This window comes from Phoca vitulina, unplaced genomic scaffold (assembly GCF_004348235.1).
Source record: "Phoca vitulina isolate PV1807 unplaced genomic scaffold, GSC_HSeal_1.0 scaffold62, whole genome shotgun sequence".
Lineage (NCBI taxonomy): Eukaryota > Metazoa > Chordata > Mammalia > Carnivora > Phocidae > Phoca > Phoca vitulina.
Genome location: NW_022589765.1, coordinates 2,230,638 through 2,250,376, shown reverse-complemented (window position 1 = coordinate 2,250,376; position 19,739 = coordinate 2,230,638). Strand labels below are relative to the sequence as shown.

General features: G+C 37.0%; 1 protein-coding gene across 5 annotated transcripts in view; it reads right to left on the bottom strand.

Annotated features, from left to right (window-relative positions):
• TENM1 (teneurin transmembrane protein 1) overlaps window positions 1-19,739 on the bottom strand; it is a 775,694-nt gene that overhangs the window by 460,990 nt on the left and 294,965 nt on the right. For all 5 annotated transcript variants that reach the window (XM_032391374.1, XM_032391377.1, XM_032391378.1 and 2 more), the window contains 2 exons: window positions 12,413-12,673; window positions 10,698-10,754 (listed from right to left, as the gene is read on the bottom strand). In XM_032391374.1, coding sequence (XP_032247265.1) covers window positions 10,698-10,754; window positions 12,413-12,673 — 318 coding nt within the window. The remainder of the gene's footprint in view (window positions 1-10,697; window positions 10,755-12,412; window positions 12,674-19,739) is intronic.

Below are 19,739 nucleotides of genomic sequence, written 5' to 3'. Positions count from 1 at the left end.
AATTATAATAGCATATATAATAGAATTATATCTAAGAAATTAGATTTATATAAATATACAGGTATATTTAAATAAGAATCTCTATCAAAAATTGATGAGCAGCAGTATAGTAGAGTGGTTAAATGCAAGGGTTTAGAATCAGACTGCCTGGGTTTGAAGCCTGGCTTTGCCACTTACTAGCAAAATGACTTCACTTATCTTCATTATGCCTCAATTTCTACATATGGAAATGCAGATATTATTACTACCTAAGTCATGGAGTTGTTGTGAGAATTAAACTCATTAATATCTGTAAAATACTTAGAACAGTGTCTGCAGAGAGTAAATAGTATGTGTTTATTAAATAAAACTCTGGGGACGCCTGGGTGGCTCAGTTGGTTAAGCATCTGCTTTCAGCTCAGGTCATGATCCCAGGACCCTGGGAACAAGTCCCACATCGGGCTCCTTGCTCAGCTCCTGCTGCTCCCCCTGCTTGTGTACTAACTTTCTGTCTCTCTCTCTGACAAATAAATAAATAAAATCTTTAAAAAAATAAATACAACTCCCGATTTTATTAAATGCCTTTTTAGCATCTAAGCAATTTTTCATATGGTTTATCTATTCACAGAGTAAATTAGAGTAACAGATTTCCTAATAGTGAACCATCCTTGCATTCCTAGTGAACTGTACTCAGTTATAGTGTATTATTCTTTTACTCCATTGCTGGACTTTGTTTGTCAGTATTTTATTTAAGAAGCTTCCATCAATATTCACAAGTATAATTGGTTTGTAGCTATATTTTGGGATTTCTTTTTCTGCTTTAGACCTCAAAGCTTTTCTTGCTTCCAAAAAATTTTCAAAGATTTTGGAAGCTTTCACTTTTGTTATGCTCTGAAAATATTTAAGGAGCACTGAAATGATACATTCCTTAAAAGATTGGCAGGTTTTGCCTATGAAACTAATTCTGCTACTTTTTTTGGTTTGGGTAGTTCTTTGGTAATTTTGTTTCTATCATATAAATCAGAAAGTTTAGATTTTCTCTATCTTCTAAGGCCAATTTTGGGCATTTATATTTTTCCTATAAAATCATCCACTCCACCCAGGTTTTCAAGTGTATCTTCAAAGAGGTGCACATAGTAGTTTCCTAGGAATTGTTCAATTTCCTCTTTTTCTGAGTTATTATGACAGGCTTATTTTTTTATCTTCTCCCCTTTCCTTGATTATGTATTTTATTGTCCCCCCATGAAATGACTTTCAGATTTACTCATTAGTTCTAGATTTAAAATAATATATAATTGGAAAAATCAGCTCAACTAACAAATGAGGAAATGTCATTAGAAAAAAAGGAGATGATAAAAGGTTCAATTCCAGAATCAATAAGGGCCATGTAATTTTAAATACATAGTTTCATTTTTTTACCCTTCGAAAAATTGGCAAGAAATATTTTAAAGTAAATCACCAAATGTAAGTGAGGGAGCAATGAAACTGCTGTTTTCATGCTTTGCTAATGGGGGGCTATGAATTCAGAAATAATTTCATAATATGTATCTTGGGCCTTAATGTAAACATTATTGAACCCAGTTATTTTCTTTGTAGAAATCTGCTGTAAGGAAGTAGAACCAGACCATAGCTTTGATCACAAAGATGTCTATTTTATAGTTGTGAAATATTAGAAATGTTAATATATGTTATATGTTATATAAATGTTAATAACTCTACCAAAAATTAGTTAGAGTTAACAAGGAGCATTGGCTTCAACTTAAAGTCACAAGCTGAATTCAGATCTAATAAGAATCAGCCTGTTCTTTGAAGCTTTGAAGGTAGGCACTGACTTCTCTCTAACTATGAAAGTCCTAGATGGCATCTTCTTGCAATAGAAGGTTGTTTTGTCTACATTGAATATCTGCTGTTTAGTGTAGCCGTCTTCATTGATGATTTTAGTCAGATCTTCTGGATGACTTGCTGCAGCTTCTCCATCAGGCCTGGCTGCTTCCCCTTGCACTCTTATGCTATGGAGATGGCTTCTTTTCTTACCTCAAGAACCAACTTCTGCTAGCTCCAAACTTTTTTTCTTCAGCTTCCTCACTTCTCTCAGCCTTCATAGAATTGAAGAGAGTTAGGGCCTTGCTCTGCATTAGACTTTGGCTTAAGGGAATGTTGTGGCTGGTTTGATCTTCTATCTAGACCACTAAAACTTTCTCCCTATCAGCTATAAGGCTGTTTTGCTTTCTTATCATTTGTGTGTTCACTGGAGTAGCACTTTTAATTTCTTTCAAGAACTTTTCCTTTATATTCACAACTTGGCTAACTGGTGTAAGAGGCTTAGCTTTCAGCCTATCTTGGCTTTCAATATGCCTTTTTCACTAAGTTTAATCATTTCTTGCTTTTGATTTAAATGAGAAACGTGATAATCTTCCTATCACTTGAACACTTAGAGGCTGTTGTATGTTTTTAATTGTGCTAATTTCAGTACTGTTGTGTCTTGGGAATAGGGTGGCTGGAAGAGAGGGAGAGAGATGGAGGACTGGCCAGTTGGTGGAACAGTGAGAAGACACAACATTTATTGATTAATTTCACCATCTTATATGGGCATGGTTTGTGGTGCCCCAAAACAATTACAATAGTAACATCAAAAGTCGCTGATTACAGATCACCATCACCAATATAATAATAATAATCAAAAAGTCTGAAATTTTGCACCAAAATGTGGCACAGAGTTACAAAGTTAGCAATGCTGCTGAAAAAATGGTGCCGACAGACTTGCTCAAAGTAGGGTTGCCAAAAACCTTCAATTTGTACCAAACACATTATCTGTGAAGCACAATAAAACAAGGTACGTCTGTACTGTCATTTATTCCTAGTGAGTATATGCTCAACCATATTTTTTGTTACATTTTCTAACCTCTTAAAAAAAATCTATAGGGGCACCTGGGTGGCTCAGTCAGTTAAGTGTCCAACTCTTGATCTCAGCTCAGGTCTTGATCTCAGGTTCGTGAGTTCAAGACCCACTTTGGGCTCCATGCTGTGCATGGAGCTTACTCAAAAAATTTAAAAAATCTATTGATAAGCTAATTCTGTAGGCACATTAATTCATTTTGGCTTCTTTCATATTATTTAATGTACTAAAGAAGTAAGTGGTTAAACAATATATCAAGATCAATTACAAAGACTAATAAATAATTCTATTTTATTTTAATGTCTACATTACTCATACTATATTTAACTTCTTTTACATTCAAGTTTGATTTCATGTAAATATATCCATGATGCATACCACACGTATACATACTAGACATTTAGAGTTATTATTTGTATGTAGATACTTAGATTCTAGTTCAAAGTTAAAATAAATTTTCAAGCATTTGCTTTTAGAATTGGGGACATTATAATGTTGGTAGCTATATATCTGCCTATCATCTATCCATCTTTCTACATATACTTCCATAAGTCATAAAGTACAGATGATTGAATTTGACCACTTAAAAAAATAAAGCTCTACATCTACACACACACACACACACACACACACATCCTGTGAACCTATTTCAAAAGGCAAATGACAAACTAAGAAACATGCATAATATGTGACACCAAGGATTTTTAATCTTAATATACGAAGTGTTCTTGAAAAATAGTAAGAAATACAAAAATTCAAATAGAAAAATAGGTGAAGGATGTCAAGAGAAAATTCAGAACCAAAGAAATGCAAATGGTCCATTAACATATAAAAAGATGCCCAAGCTCCCTCATAAATAAAATGCAAAGTAATAGCACAAAAAGATACCATATTTCATCTAGCAGATTGGGTATTAGAAGTCTTTTTCGGGGCGCCCGGGTGGCTCAGTCATTAAGCGTCTGCCTTCGGCTCAGGTCATGGTCCCAGGGTCCTGGGATCAAGCCCCACATCCGGCTCCCTGCTCAGCAGGAAGCCTGCTTCTCCCTCTCCCACTCCCCTTGCTTGTGTTCCCTCTCTCTCTGTGTCTCTCTCTGTCAAATAAATAAATAAAATCTTTAAAAAATAATAATAATAAAAATTAAAAAAAGAAATCTTTTTCATCATTGTCAGTGTTGATAAGGATATGGGAAAACAGGTGCATTAGTAGGAAGATAAATTGGCTGTTTAAAGGGGAAATTTAGTAATATCTATAAAAAATGCTCAATGTACATATCCTTGACCCATCATTTCTACTTCTACGAAATTATCCAATAGGTGTGCAAAAAGATGTGTACAAAGATGTTAAGTGCAGCACTGTTTTTAATGACAAAGCATTGGAAATCTACATGTCCACGAATAAGGGAACTAACTAAATAAAAAAATGATACAGAAACAGACTACACAACCATTAAAAAGAGCGAGACAGATCTATATATTACAAATATCGGAGAATGTCCAAGATATAATATTAATTAGAAGAAATTATTAGACTTTCCATAGTATGTTCTCCCGTTTGTACATGTACAGGACATTTGGGGAATGATACATAATACACTGTTAACACTGGCTACCTCTCAAGAGTGGCACCTGAAGTGTAAGAGGGAGAAGGATTTTTCACTTTAAACTTGTTTTTACTGTTTTAATTTTTAAACCATCAGCTGATATAACTTCAAAACTACAAAAAATACAGTTAAAATAACCTACAAAAAAGAAAATACGAGCTTGTTATATCTAACTTTATAATGGCTTGAATTTCAATAACATCAAAATTGTTTCCAATTGTAAGAGTATCACAGTCACCACAGAAGTGTCTCACGCACACATAAAGTAATCTCAGTGACTTACACACTTCCTCTGATCGTGTAACATCTCCAAAGGAGCCATTACAAAGTCAACTGCACTGTCTTATACATGCCTAATGGGTCCAACAGAGCCATTAGGATGTCAGTTATATGACAGGGCTCCTGCCAAAGCTATTACCAAGTCATTGCATTGTTTCACATACTTCCTTTGACATTCAGATGGTTCCCGAGGAACTGTTATCATTGCTATGGAAGTGTCCTGTATAACTTACATTACCAGGGGAAAACAAAAAAGCAAAGGAAAGAAATGTAAAACAAACAAACAAATTCCCTCCATTAAATGTACTTGAATGGCCCCACATGGTCAAATATCAGAAGGAATGACTCCTCATTTGGGTGTAACTATTACATGTCATTCAAGAAACCCAGGTGTTAGACTAGCTGTTTTTTCACAACTCCTGCTGTTCCGAGGAAGCAATTTAGGGTCTGAGAACACCATATGCATGGCTGTGATAGTATGGCGTTTATTGGTAGCACATGGTATATTACCAGCTTTCTGTGGTATGCAGTACAGAAACAACAGGGAGCAGTACTAATGGATTTTTTGGCTATTATGGGATTATATCAGATAATCCCTTACCTGTAAAGTTCCTGAGAAGCATATAGGGAGCTCAGCTGCCCAACAATCGTGGAAATCAACAGGGCTTCTGGGTAGTTGAAATCCCAGCTCTACCTTAAGGAGCTATTACAATGACAACAGGAAAACAATGGTACAAGTGAACCTTCAGCCAGGTCTGAAGTACTTCATTGAATTTCTGCTTACAGTCTTCTATACTTGGCAGAACAAGATTGTTGGCTACGGAAATGATGTCTTATTGAAGGTAAGACAAGTGCATGGCATTTTACCCAGATGGAAATGAGGAGCAAATAGGCTAGACCCTGCTAGGCTAGAGTTTCTTGGGACACTAGATGTTTCAGAAGTCACATGGCAGGTCTGGCTAATCCTTGCCAAGAGAGCCTTCACCTCATTGCACTTACCCCACAATACGTGCATAATACATTCTTGCTGAATGATAGAAAACAACCACAATTAACACTGACTGTGCATTTAACATATGACAGGCACATTGTGAAGAGCAATATATTCATTTTCTCATTTAATCCTCACACACACAAAAACTGCATAGGTAATATCTCCACTTGACAGACAAGGAAACTGAGGCTTGGAGAGTTTTAGGTTAACTATTCAAGGACACACAGCAGGTAAATGGATGAAACAGGGCACAAACCTAGGTCTACCTTATACCATAGACCATGTTCTTAACCACACACTCTATGGAGAGCACAGTTTATTTAGATTGCATTAATATAACCATTTTTACTGTAATAAATGGTTTGAGATCACTTGCGTTCTCATAGCAAGCTGCACATATCTTTATCACAGTACTAACTGGATTGCATTAAAATTAGCTCCTTCTCCTTTCTAATAGACCTCTTTGGGTATATGTGCCCACTTGGCTCTGACTGCCCTGCATTGAGAATTGCTCCAAGAACCCAGTGGCTGGGTTCCCACAAAGCAACATTTGTATTACTGACCTCATTCCTTGGGTGTAGCTGATGGAACCAGTGGTAGATATCTGACTCAAGCTGGGAAAATTATTCTGTCTCCTTGGAATTTAGAAATGGCACTGAAAAATATCAGGTTAATTTCAACATCTTTTCTGAACAGAAGAAATATAAACTGAGGAATTGTATGAGGTTTCGGGTGTGTCTTGAAAATGGGAGATTTAGAGAAAGTCAACCTGCAGAGGCAGGACCGAAGGAACTGGATTCAGAAGCAAGAGGCAAAGTGCAGGCAATTCTTCTGATCTAATTCCTTCCTGCTGTCTAGCCACTCTCTTGCCCTGGTCCCATGAAGCATTCTCATGCCCTTTTAAATAAATGTGGTTTTTTTGTGTAAGCTATCTCAAGTTGGTTTCTGTTCCCTGCAATAACCGTAATAAATAATAATGACTAATAATCCTAACTAACAGGGCATCCATCCCCCCCACTAGACTATATGTTCTTTGAGATTGGGGATTGTATACTGGTCATCTTTTATATATCCCCAGTCTCCAGTACAGAGCTTAGCAGCGAGTAAGCACTCAATAAATATGGCTTGCACAGAAATATCACTATAAACAAGAATATAGCTATAAATAATTTCTTCACAATTTACAGATCTTCCTCGACTTACAATGAGGTTATGGCCTGATAAACCCATCGTAAGTTGAATATACTGTAAATTGAAAATGCATGTAATACACCTGACCTACTGAACACCATAGCTTAGCCTACCTTAAACTTGCTCAGAACACTCACATTAGCCTGCTGTTGGGCAGAATCATCTCAAAGAAAGCCTATTTTATAATAAAGTGTTTAATAACTCATGTAATTTATTGACTACTGTACTGAAAGTGAAAAAAAAACACAAAACAGAATGGTTGTATAGGTGCATAATGGGTGTAAGTGTATTGGCTGTTTACCTTTGTGATCACGTGGCTGACTGGGGGCTGTGCCTGCCACTGCCCAGCATCAGGAGAGGATTGTACTGCATATCGCTACTCCGGGCAAAGATCAAAATTCAAATTCAAAGTACAGTTAATACTGAATGAGTATTACTTTCTCACACCATAAAGTCAAAAGCATGTGAGTCAAACCATCATAAGTCGGGGACCATCTGTATACTTTATTAGTTACAGGTTCAGAATGCTTTTTCTCTGTTTCTCTCCGTTTAGCTTCTTGATACGCAATTTCATTTTCACTTTTTATAATCTAACTGTTTCATTTAGGCCATATGTGAAAAACCTATTCTTGGAAATTGATTACCCAAATTTAGCTGCCTATATCGTTTATTCCTACAGTCTGAGATAGAGTCAAATGTAATTATGAGGGGTACCCTAATCGCTGAGGTTGAGCCTCAACTAGGACTGCCGAATCCTTCTAAGAGGAAATGCCCGTTGGATCGCCTGTCAGAGGCAGAGTTGTGTATTAGAGGACCAGAGGTTTGACCCACCAGCATTTCTATCCTTGTAAGATCAGAGAAGAGCTACAAAAATATATTGCCTCTCAGTTTTATTTTTTCCTCAGAGCAATGTTGGTAGTAAGGTGAAACGGGAATGGTGAGGGGGTAAAATGAATAAAGAGGTATGGTTGATATCAATGTGTCCTGCTCACAGGCCTCAGGATGAAGCTAACTTGAGTAAGTCTGCATTTTTCCTAAACAGACCATTAAGCATCAATAGACAACAAAAGGTTTACTTAGGACAAATTTGAGGGGATGGAAACAAAACTCCATTAGTGTTCTGATTGCCCTATGAAAGCTAAGAAATCTGGATTCCCTTCTGTTACCCAATGTTCTCCCTCCCTTCCCCTGTGCTTCAGGTGGCTCAGTCCAAGCGTTTCATGCTAAAATGGATGGTTATTTATTTTAATCCTTCATAGGTTATAGCATGTTGGAGACTTAAATTCAATTAAGGGTAACCAAATAGAGTTTATGAAAATGAGAAAAAATAAATATTTTGAAAAGCTTAACCAATTAATGAAATGAAAGAAACAAGTCCTTCTAGACATGATTTTGGAAATGTAAGTAGGAAATCCAAGTCATAATCTAGGATGGACAGAATTGAAAGCATCCTTGAAATCATGTCTCAGAATCTTTCTCAGTTGAATAACTCACCCAAATTAACAATTTCCCCTATCTCCACTTTTCTCCCACATTTACAGGAGTGAGGCTTAAATCATCCTGAGCTGGTCTATGATACTGTGCCTACTGCATCATCAATAATCTCAAAATCAGAATGTATAGGAAGACAGAACTAAAAGAAAGTGTCACTGACACGAACTGAGGCACAGGGATGGGGTGGCATGGAGTCTCAGACAGTAAAATATATAAATCTTAAAAATTTTATGCCATTTTACTCTTTTCAAATATAGTATGTACAAAGTCAGATTAATGAAAAAGATGCCCTTCTAGGCCTCCTTCCATGAATGGATGAGATCAATGGGAAATAAATAGCAACAGTTGCACAAAAACATCAAGTTCAATTCATTGAAAATAACTATTTCTTCAAATTAATATGCTTTTAGAAAAAGCATTTATACTCTCATCTTAACTCAAACCTTCTCTGTGAGAACCTAGGGAAATGTTGAAGACTGCTCAAGCCTGGTTATCACTGATTGAAAATTTATAGAATCAAATTGGTGAAATCATACTATAGGTCATAAATTAAGACTCTAAACTGTATACTCTTTATTGAAAATTAGTAGTAGGAGTCAGCATAAGATGTATAGAACTCTCACCAAGAAGGGAAAAGTTGTTTAAGTTCACATTATATGTGAGTTAAGGAAGGAAAGGAATGGCTATTTGGAAAATAATCAGTTGCACTTAGCTAGCTGGTTTCTGAATTTCTGTTTTAACTCTTCCTCCTATGTAAAATCTGGATAATAAGAGAATCTATTTCGCAGAGTGATCATGAGGATGATATCAGATAAAGATACCAAAAGTGTGTTTGGAAATCGAAGTGCTGATCAATAATAATAGTGAACATTCAAATTGTACTTATGTGTTACAAATACTATTCTAAATCTTTATATACATTAATTTATTCAATCGTCACAAAACCCTCATGGTAGACATTAACATTATCCTTATTTTACAGATGATGAAATTCAGGCACAGAAACTTCATATAACTTTCCCAAGGTCACACAGCTGGGATTTAAACTTAGGTTGTCTGGCTCCACAGTCCAAACTTATAATCACTATGCTCCACTGCCTCTCAAAAGTTGACATCATTCTTGGAGGTACATATTGGGCCAATAGAGTCTTGCAGTAAGGATGAGTTTTTAGCAGACTGGATCATTGGTTTTCCTTGGCAGCCCAGCCCAATTTTGTGATACCCTATCCAGTTCCTAAAATAAACCATAAGGAAAATAAACCTACAAGGAAAAGATAGGATGCGTGTCCCTTACTCCTGCGTCTTCCAACTCTGTCTCAGTAAATAGTATTTCATGATCAAGGTAGATAGATAGTTGATTAGACTGAGGGCCAAATGAAACTGAATAGTTTCATTCTTGAAAGTCCCTAATACATCCAAGGAATAAGACTCAGTAATACAATATAGTGGCTCACCCCAGTAAGCAGTTCTCATGGTGGGGTAGGGGAAGATAATGTGCATTTTGATAAAGCTCATTCTGATATATCTTTCCTCTGATCCCTTCCCCTGGCCACCTTCCAATTTTGAGTCACTGCCCTGTGGTCAGATGTGAAGATCTGATTTTGATTTCATCAAAATCATTTATAAATATTGCTTTCAGTATGCCTCGCAAAAAGAGGCAAAACTTAATGGGCGCAATGAAGACAAAAGTAAAAAGGACACCAATATCCCCTCACTGAAAAACTGATACAGTATAAACAGAGGTTTACAGGGAAGAATGAACAACATTTCTTTCACCGAAGGTGTTATTTATAATTGATGACATGGATATAGCAGGATTCTAAACCCAAGCCGTAGCATCTGAAGGAAAAGATCAAAGCCATTTGCTAGGTGTTGTAAAGTTATGACAATATCTGGATTAAATTAATGACTAAAGCCATGCAAAAAATCATAGATAATGTAGGAAATCATGAGGCCAAACCCAACTCAACTTGATTTAAAATCTTCACCTCCATGCTAAATAATGTTTCCCTATCCCAACTTAGATCTTGTCTTGTCCTTGTCCCCAGCTCCTGCCTCACCTCCTCTTCACTACCAACATACAGACATGAAGTTTTCCAGAGGAAAGCAAACCAGTAAGCAGCCAATGAACTAATCTTTGACAGGTTAAATAACCAGCCCTGTGAGTTGTTTGTCAGGAGGGCAGGGTTCCACTTTGTGGGGTGGGTGTCAGGGATGGGGTGAGGCAAAAATAATCAGTGGTCAAATATTTGGAAACACTTACCTTGAGTAGACCCAGCTGGAGCCTCCATGTCACAACAAACAGGAGAGAATTTAAAACCTGTAATATCAAACATTTTACGAATTAATCCTTATCCAACTCAGCTGGGATTCTTCAATCTTTAGCCCATATCCTTCATCTGGTAGTATTTTTTCAGTAACAGATTCAATGAAATATGATTCACATGTCATAATGTTCACCTTCTTAAAATGTATAATTCAGTAGTTTTTAGTACTTTCACAGAGTTCTGTAACCATCACCAATATATAATTCCAGAATTACTTCATTACCTCAAAAGAAACCCCATACACCTAGGGTCTTACAGAAGTGGAAGAATGGTGGAAACCCATGGAGAAATTTCTTTTATTTTAATGTTTCGATGCAGTGAACTGGCTATATTACTTCATATGTCAGGAGTGACAGGAAGGACAACAAGAAGTCTCGGTGATGCAGGAGATCATTTAACACCCCTTTTCACATAAATTTGGTCATTAGTTTTTCTGTTTCACAGCTGAAGCCCAGAAAACTTTAGAGACCAGTCCAAGGTCTCATAACTTCCATCCTAATGCTCTTTCACTTACATGACTATGCATACATAGATCATCTATGTTTCCTTCTCATTTCCATAATTCCCCTCCTCGCTCTTGGCCAAAGCTAGCCATATATACATACATACATACATGAAAATAAACTAAAACAAAATCAAGACCCCAAGGATACTTGGTGATATTACAAAATGTTATGGTCTATCATTAAGGAAATGATATTTTAACTAGTGGGCAAATGGTCATTCCTGATTGTATCATTGTGGCCACTGTCCCCTATGGGCTGAACCAGGCAGAGGAGGACAGAATAGAAAAAGCTGTAGGTATAGGACGGTTGGCTACCTCTCTGCCACCTGAGAAAATACTAATTAGTCACTGCTCACAGAGCAGGCCTGTGGTCACGGTAATGGCACCTATGAAGTTTAGACAAACAGAATGATGAAGAGTCCAGATTAATGTGTTTAATAAGTATTAATGTGCTTTTTATGAAAGGATTCCATAAGAGTAGGGACAGAGGAACAGAAGTAAAATAAACTAACCTCTTCCCAACAAATCAAAAAGACAAAACTTTTCTGTTTCTAAAAGTTGTAAGAAAAGAATATATAATTACAATTTAATGATACTGTATTATTACTTCCTGTCTGGCAAATGGCTGAAGTTAATTTACCTTCTGGGTTTTTTTTTAATTGTTTCAGTCTAACCTGGTGAATTTGAATCTGTCTGTACACTTGACAGGTTAATCTGAATTAAGATAGCACATACAGAACATGCTTGCTATACAGTCATTCATCTCATTGTTCATATATTGATATAAAGCCAAAATACATGAAATGAGTACTTTCTATAATAAACACCACTAGTAGTGCACTGGAAAATAAAGCTGAAAATAAAAGGTGAGTAATAAATACGACATGCACAATATCGCTGACGACATGAGATTATTTCCCTTGGGGGATCACCAGAAATAAAAAGCATTTTATCTATCATTATAAATAAATGTGTCTATTTGCCAGATACTTGGGTACATACCTTGTCCATGGGAACCCACTAACCTGCATTTCTAAGTTGCACAGTACATGAAAGATAAGCAGACATAGGGAAGGAAAACAAATCAAAGGCTAAAAACCGCATTTTCTCTGGGTTTTACTTAAACAGTATAGATAGTTCTATTACCATTCTCCCCATCCGACTTCCTTTCATGGTCTGTGTCAGTCAAGGACAGTGCAGAGTTGGCCCGGCTGGACAAACAGGAACTGTGTTCTGATTTCATCCCCCGTATCCACATTCTCAGAGCGTGGTCAGGTGAGGCCGCCCCTTCCGTCTCCGTGTCCACATCAGAGCCCATCTCTAGCTGGTAGCCATGCCGAGAAACACTGTGCATGTCTGTCTGGTAGCCAGAGCACAGAGTGTGAGGAGTTTCACAGAATTCCATCTCTGAGAAGAAACGAAGTTCAGAGAAAAAGTTTAGAAATAGGAAGAAAGAACCGATAAAATTCTACTTTTTGTCCTTATCCCCTCCCTCCACCCTTGCTAATAATTATGTGCTTTTGCAAACTTAGAATTCTGGCCTTTTTATTTATGGTAGCTAGGCTTCTGTGCTTATTTTGCACTTCTGTGTCTTAAAATTACGCTCCTGTTGATTCTTACAAGGCTCTGGAAAAAGCATGCCCAAAATAGCTTTATAGCTACAATTTTAGGTTGCACAAAATGTAATGAAATAAGTGAGTGCAAAGGAGTGCAAAGTGTAGAAAGCTGTCCTTTAAAAGATATTTTTCTCCGGGGCGCCTGGGTGGCTCAGTCGTTAAGCGTCTGCTTTTGGCTCAGGTCATGATCCCAGGGTCCTGGGATCGAGCCCCGCATCGGGCTCCCTGCCCAGCAGGGAACCTGTTTTTCCCTCTCCCTCTGCCACTCTCCCTGCTTGTGCTCTCTCTCTGTCAAATAAATAAATAAAATCTTTAAAAAAAAAAAAGATATTTCTCTTCTAAGAAGAATATATATGATCTATAGAGCACAGCTATGCTTAAAATATTAAAATTATTGGCTTTCCTAAGTATTTCATACACATTAAGGTTAAGAATAAAAAATTCAATGTGAAAAATCTGGGGAAAAACATTACATATTTAAACATACTTCTCTAAAGTATGTTTCCCAAAACACATTAGCCTAACCACTGAAACTATGAGTGCTTAATGTCATTATTTCCCATTGTCTCCAAAGGAGTTTGAGGCCTACTTGAGGCTAATTATTCTGCTTCATTCATTCTTTCAACAAATACATAAAAAATATTCAATTGTATATTACACCTCAGCAGGGCTTCACGGTTGGGATTCCCCCCACCCTTTCCCCCAAGTCTTAGATCTCTATAATGCTTAGGATCTTAGAGATGCTGTAATGAATCCCCTCTTTTTACAGTTGAGGAAAATAAGGTCCAGAGAGTAGGTATCATTTGTCTATTGCCCATGTCAGGTAGCAACAGATCCCTTTTTCCTAAAACACCCACCTGGGCATGGTTTCCACTAGACACCGGCGAAACCCCATCCACTTATTGCATGAATATCAGGCATTCAGTCTTACAGTCAATCTTGCATTCAATTATGGCAAGGTGTCAAAAAGGGGAAAAGATGCTTTAACAGTCCCTAATAAGTTAATGAAAAATGACCACATGCCAAGATATATCATCTGAAATGTCCATGTAATACTTAGATAAGGTAATCCGGGGATGTTGTACACTATATAGGATTTTCTCAGACTGACATCAGAGACAGGGTATGTCATTTGGCCAGGAAGAAGCTTAACTGAGTGCATCTAATCCCTAGCACATATCAATAAAATGCAAACCCTAAAATGAATTTAATTCTTTGAATACAGAAAGTGCTAGAATTTAGATAGACCATACACTAGAAAGAAGAGTGCAGAATATGAGTATGTGTTTCAAAAATAGCTGTTTTTGTAACATATAATTGCCAAAAAAGGGTTTAATGAATCAAATCTTAATGCTTATTTAATAGCCATTAGGTGCTCAGCACTGTGCTCTACAAAACAGATACTGTGGGCAGAGAAGGCTACTATAATGTATTAGGATAATTCAATTATAAATTAATTTTTTCAGGGTTATAAGTCACTGCTAAGCACATTACTGATGATTTCTGTGCTGCATGTCTCTAAGAGTAATTCTGTTTTTCTACAAAAATTTGTCTAAATTCCAAAGGAGTAATGTTTTAAAAATAGGCATGGTTTCCACCTGTCAAACATATAACCTCAGGAAACTGTGCTTCTCCTTGACATAAGGCTAAAAGTAAAAATCCATTTTGCCCAGTATAAATCTTAGTGATCTAGAATATTGTGACCAATTAATATTCATGCCTCTTATTTTCACAGTGTTTCATTATCCAATCCTACTGTGCAATTGTTGCTACAGCAACCTGATCATGAACCTGTCAGCTTGAAGCTGCAGGAAAGGAATTTTATATAGGCCTGCATTCACAACTTCTTTCCCTCCCCTAGACCAACGCTTCCCAAACTTCAGGATGCTTCAGAATCATAACCTGGAAGGCTTGTTTAACACACAGATTGCCGTGCCTGCCCTCCAGTTTCAGTTTCTGATTCAGCAGGTCTGGGGGAAGGCTGGAGAATCTGCATTTCTAACAAGTTCCCAGGTAAAGCCTGGGACCGCACCTTGAAAACTCCATCCCTGGATATTTCCTGAAGTCAGTGGGAGCCAGGAAAAGGGGCGAAGTGAGAGAGCAACCTTACTGGGCCATTACCAAAGATTCTGCAGCAACCAGCTGTAATTCTATTTGGAGATGCAAGAAAGAAAGCATTTGAATTGAATTGCTATGAAGTGTCCCCATTTATTTTCCATGGATTCAGGGCACTAATTAGGAAATTTACTTTCAAAAGCACAGACTTGCATTTATTTTCATTCATACAATGGCACTGAGATGTTATTTTCCAAAGATTACAACATGAGCATCTGAGTCATGGTAAAGACATTCACTGGAAAAGGATGAGCAAATAAAAATAAATACACAGCCAATTTGACATTCTGTATAATAAAATACTAGATACGGTTAAAAAATAAAGATCACTGGCAAGTGTAAGAAGAGTGCCTTTTTGTTAAAGAGATTTATTTCCCATTCAAAAAGAAATCTGAACATGGATTTGTTCCCTTCTAAGGAAATGTGGTGTAATATGATCAAAAAATTGCATAAGATTTCTATTGGAACCATAGTCTGATCTGAATACAAAGATTAAACCACAAATTCTCTAATTAAATACAACCAGATAAAAGTACACTTCCCTTGGTGATACATAATTAGAAAAAGTAACAATCCAAGTAAGCTATCAGTTGCTTTTTTAATGTCTAAAAAAAATAAAAGGAGAGAAAGAAAAGAAAACGTTTCCCTTACTTACAGTAAATGATGTGAACACTTCCCTTTCTTGAAATCAACATTACCACTGTGAATTATTTCCTTAAATACACAAAAGTCTTGGTGGTGTTCAAAATTCCCATAGGATGTATTTTCTATAAAGCTCTTACAATGCACCTTAAGTGGTTGTTTTTAGCCTTGCACATATAGCCTTGTTACCTAAAATACTACATATTCCCTAGAGAAGATGAAGTTCAATTGGATTTATTATAGGTCTATTCTTAACCAAAAAGCTAACCATAAGAGAAATGAAAGTACAAGCTTAGGATATCTAAGATTTAAATGGATAGACTGGTACCATGAGAAATTACAATTCAGGAATAAACAGATACAGATGTTGCCAAGTGAATGAAGTACTTGGGGCTTCACAAACATGTATTTAAATTTTACTATAAGGAAAACCTATATTGCAGTCTTGTAAGAGACAAAATCTGAGCAAATCAATACAGTTGAAATCCAATTTTTAAAGGGGGCAAAAGATTTGAATAAATGCCTCACAAAAAAAGGTATACAGATAACCAATAAGCAACTGAAAAGATGCTCCACATCATTAGTCATCGGGAAAATGTAAACTAAAACTGCAATGAGATATCACTACAGCCCTAACCATAATGGCTAAAAAACTTCCGACCACACCAAGTGTTGGCAAGGATGTGGAGCAACCATATACACTGCTAGTGAGAAAGTAAAATGGTACAACCACTTTGGAAAGCAATTTGCCAGTTTCCTGAAAAGGTAAAGTAATCCTTAACAGGAGAGCAATGCACTCCTGGATACCTATCCTAAAGAAATGAAAACTTTTGTCCAAACAAAATTATATACAAGATTGTTCATAAGCTTTATTTACAATAGCTAAAAAGAAGACACAACCCAAGTGTCCATAAAGAACTGAAAGGAGGGGTGCCTGGGTGGCTCAGTTTGTTAAGCATCTGCCTTCAGCTCAGGTCATGATCCCAGGGTCCTGGGATCAAGCCCCACATCGGGCTCCCTGCTCAGCTGGGAGACTGCTTCTCCCTTTCCCCTCTGCTCCTGCTCTCTCTCTCTTTTGCTATCTTTCTCAAATAAATAAATAAAATCTTTAAAAAAAAAAGAGCTGAAAGGATAAACTACCTGTGGTAGATCTATACACACAGGATGTATGGAATACTACTCAGTCCTAAAAATGAATGAACTATTGATACATGGCAAGATGCACGGACCTCAAAATAATTATGCTGTCAGAAAGAAGACCAACAGCATGTCTATATGTATGTTTCCCTTTCAATAAAATTCTAGAAAACGCAAACCCATCTACAGTGACAAAGAATAGATTAGCAGTTGCCCGAGGGAGAGAGTGAGGGGGAAGTATAGGACAAAGGCACACAAGGAAACATTTGGGATGATCTACATGTTTGTTCTCTTGATTGTGACAATAGTTTCACATGTGTATACATGCTGAAGTTTATCAGTTGTACACTTTAAGTGTGTGTAGTTTACTGTACTTGAATTATACCTCTATCGATTTTTTTTAGTGGATTTTATACCACCAAGAAATAGGACAGTGAGGAGACTGGAGAATCAGTTGATTTTCATAGATGGGGCCACAGGTCTCGAGTTAGAAGCAGGCCCTACTCTTTTCCTCCTCGTGGAAGAAAGCACATGTAACATGAATGAAAATGTAGTCAAAATGCTGTCTTGCTTTTTGTCTAAGCCAACAAGCCATCAAGGCTAACTGATGGATGATTTCTCAGTGATTCTCTAGGGAGCACGTTTTTCCTGGGAATATAACAGTTGAAAGCTAATTTAAGGAGGGAAATGAAGAATGACGCTGATGAACTTTCCGCATCAAAGGGAACATTCTGTAGTTGGGGGATCATGAGACTAAGTTGAGTGGATCTGGCACAAAGGCTCACTTTAAGCCACTATTAATGCTAATAAATGAATATATTTTTTAAAATGCTATGAAGTGCCCAGTAAAATGAACTACTGAATTTTTTCTCTGAATCTAGGGATTGATCTTCAGGTGTTCAGCCTGGAGAAGCCATTTATCAAAACTTGAAAGGGAAAGTCATAGTTATCTATATGAGCATTTTTCTAGAAATGCCATTTTTGAGTTTGATAAGCTCAGGACTTTATTTTCCTTAAAATTCCACCTATCCAAACTTCTTCTAAAAAGGGAGCTTTAAGGCATCACACTCCAAATAAATAATTGGAGGTCAAAAAGCATGATTAATCTTACCCATGATGTGAGTGATTTGTGATATAACTTCTAAAGAGTGTAGTCCATTTCCAAAGTAAGGAAGAGGGAAGGGGATAAAATTATTAGCTTTAATTACTATGACTCATAAGAAGTCTTATGGACTACATGCAAAAGCAGGTGTTTTTAATTAGCCATGTTGTTTTTGGATAAGTCACTTAACATCTTGGGGCCCCAGTTTCCTCACTTGTAAAATATTCAGGTCCACCTGGAAATCAATCTCTGGGTAACTCCCTTGTTCTAAAATTCTGTAATTATAACTTGACCCTGTTATGGCAAAATGTGGAAGGGTTAATATTTACAAATGGGGAAAGAGTGGTTTTATAAGTCAAGGTACTATTCACAGTTCTATTGTGAAGGATAATCATACATGTTAGCTAAATAAGATCTTGTGTCATGATTACGAGTCTTGCAATATTAAAGTCCTGATACAGCTTAGGTATCCACTGTGAGTTGCAAGATTAGCGATAGAGTATATAAAATACATAATGTAAAAAAAATCAACTGAGTAAATAATTATTCATCAAATATAAAATTGTCAGTTTATAAACATGGCTATTGCAAACAGTACTCTATAGCATAATGAATAAAAAGTCACACAATTAAATAGTATCGCTAATAATTCATTACTGGCTCTAGGGAAAAATATAATGAGTTATTATAATCTTAAACAAGAGAAGGAAGGAAGGAAGGAAGGAAGGTAAGAAGGAAGGAGGGAAGGAAGGAAGGAAAGAAGGAAGGAAGGAAAGAAGGAAGGAAGGGAGGGAGGGAAAGAAGTGAGCAACGCCAGAAAGGACACATTTCCCTACTGGGTACCACTTTGTGTTTCTCAGTGTAGTGGGTTTGAAAATAAAATCCTATCAAATTGTCAAACAATCAGTTCATGTAAGTTTACTTAAACACAGCTCCACTGAACACCCACTCAATTTCAAGTCAAGAAAACAAAACAAAACAGACTTCTCTGATTTCTCCTAGTCTTAGAAAATTAGCCCAATTTAATTTCTTCTTCACTTACTTCATGAAAAAGCTTTACCGAATGCACAGTACGGTACTAGGCACTGAGCAGAGTGAGTTAACAGGACCATGTCATGTCCTTTGGCAAGTTCCACAGAGAGCTTTGTTAAAGGTACAAATGACAACAAAGTAATAAAGGCACACCACCCAGACATGACCTTTATTTTTCTGCTGAGGGCTTATCGGTCTTTTCTGGGGCACAGCAGAGAAAGAGCGCTCCCACATGTACATCTGGAGCCTGTGGTTATCAGAGGACTTAAAGAAAACAGCAAAGCTTCCTAAGCCTAATATCCCCCCTCACGGTTTCAAATGTACCCATTATCTCGGTACTCAGGACCTACCAATTATGCCCTATTTAATTTTCAAGATTTCTCCATCTGTCAGTACAGTGACAAGCACAGCAAAAAATCTGGGCAGAGTTAAAAGCCTGAAGTAGAAATGTTCATGCTTTGTGAACAATACGGGCTCGGAGCCAACCCAGAAAACAGTTAACAGACGATGTTAATGCCAAAAAGGATGCTCTCAGGAGCACACCAAGTTGGAAATCTTTAAAAATGGCTCAAACCAGAGAAGGATAGAGAATTGTAACAGAAAGTCAAAAGGAAGGGAGATGAGGTAGGAACCTGGAAGAAATCCAAAGGGATTTCTTTGGAGAAATCATCTTTAGAGAGATAGGAGAACATCCTTCAGCAATCTGAGAAGGAAGGACATTTGATATGGAAAGAAGCAACTTCTGCCTATTTTCTTGAACTAATATTCACGTCAGTGCAGGGCCCAGTTAGAGTGTACTCACAGGAGATGGGCGAACTTGCTCTGACGC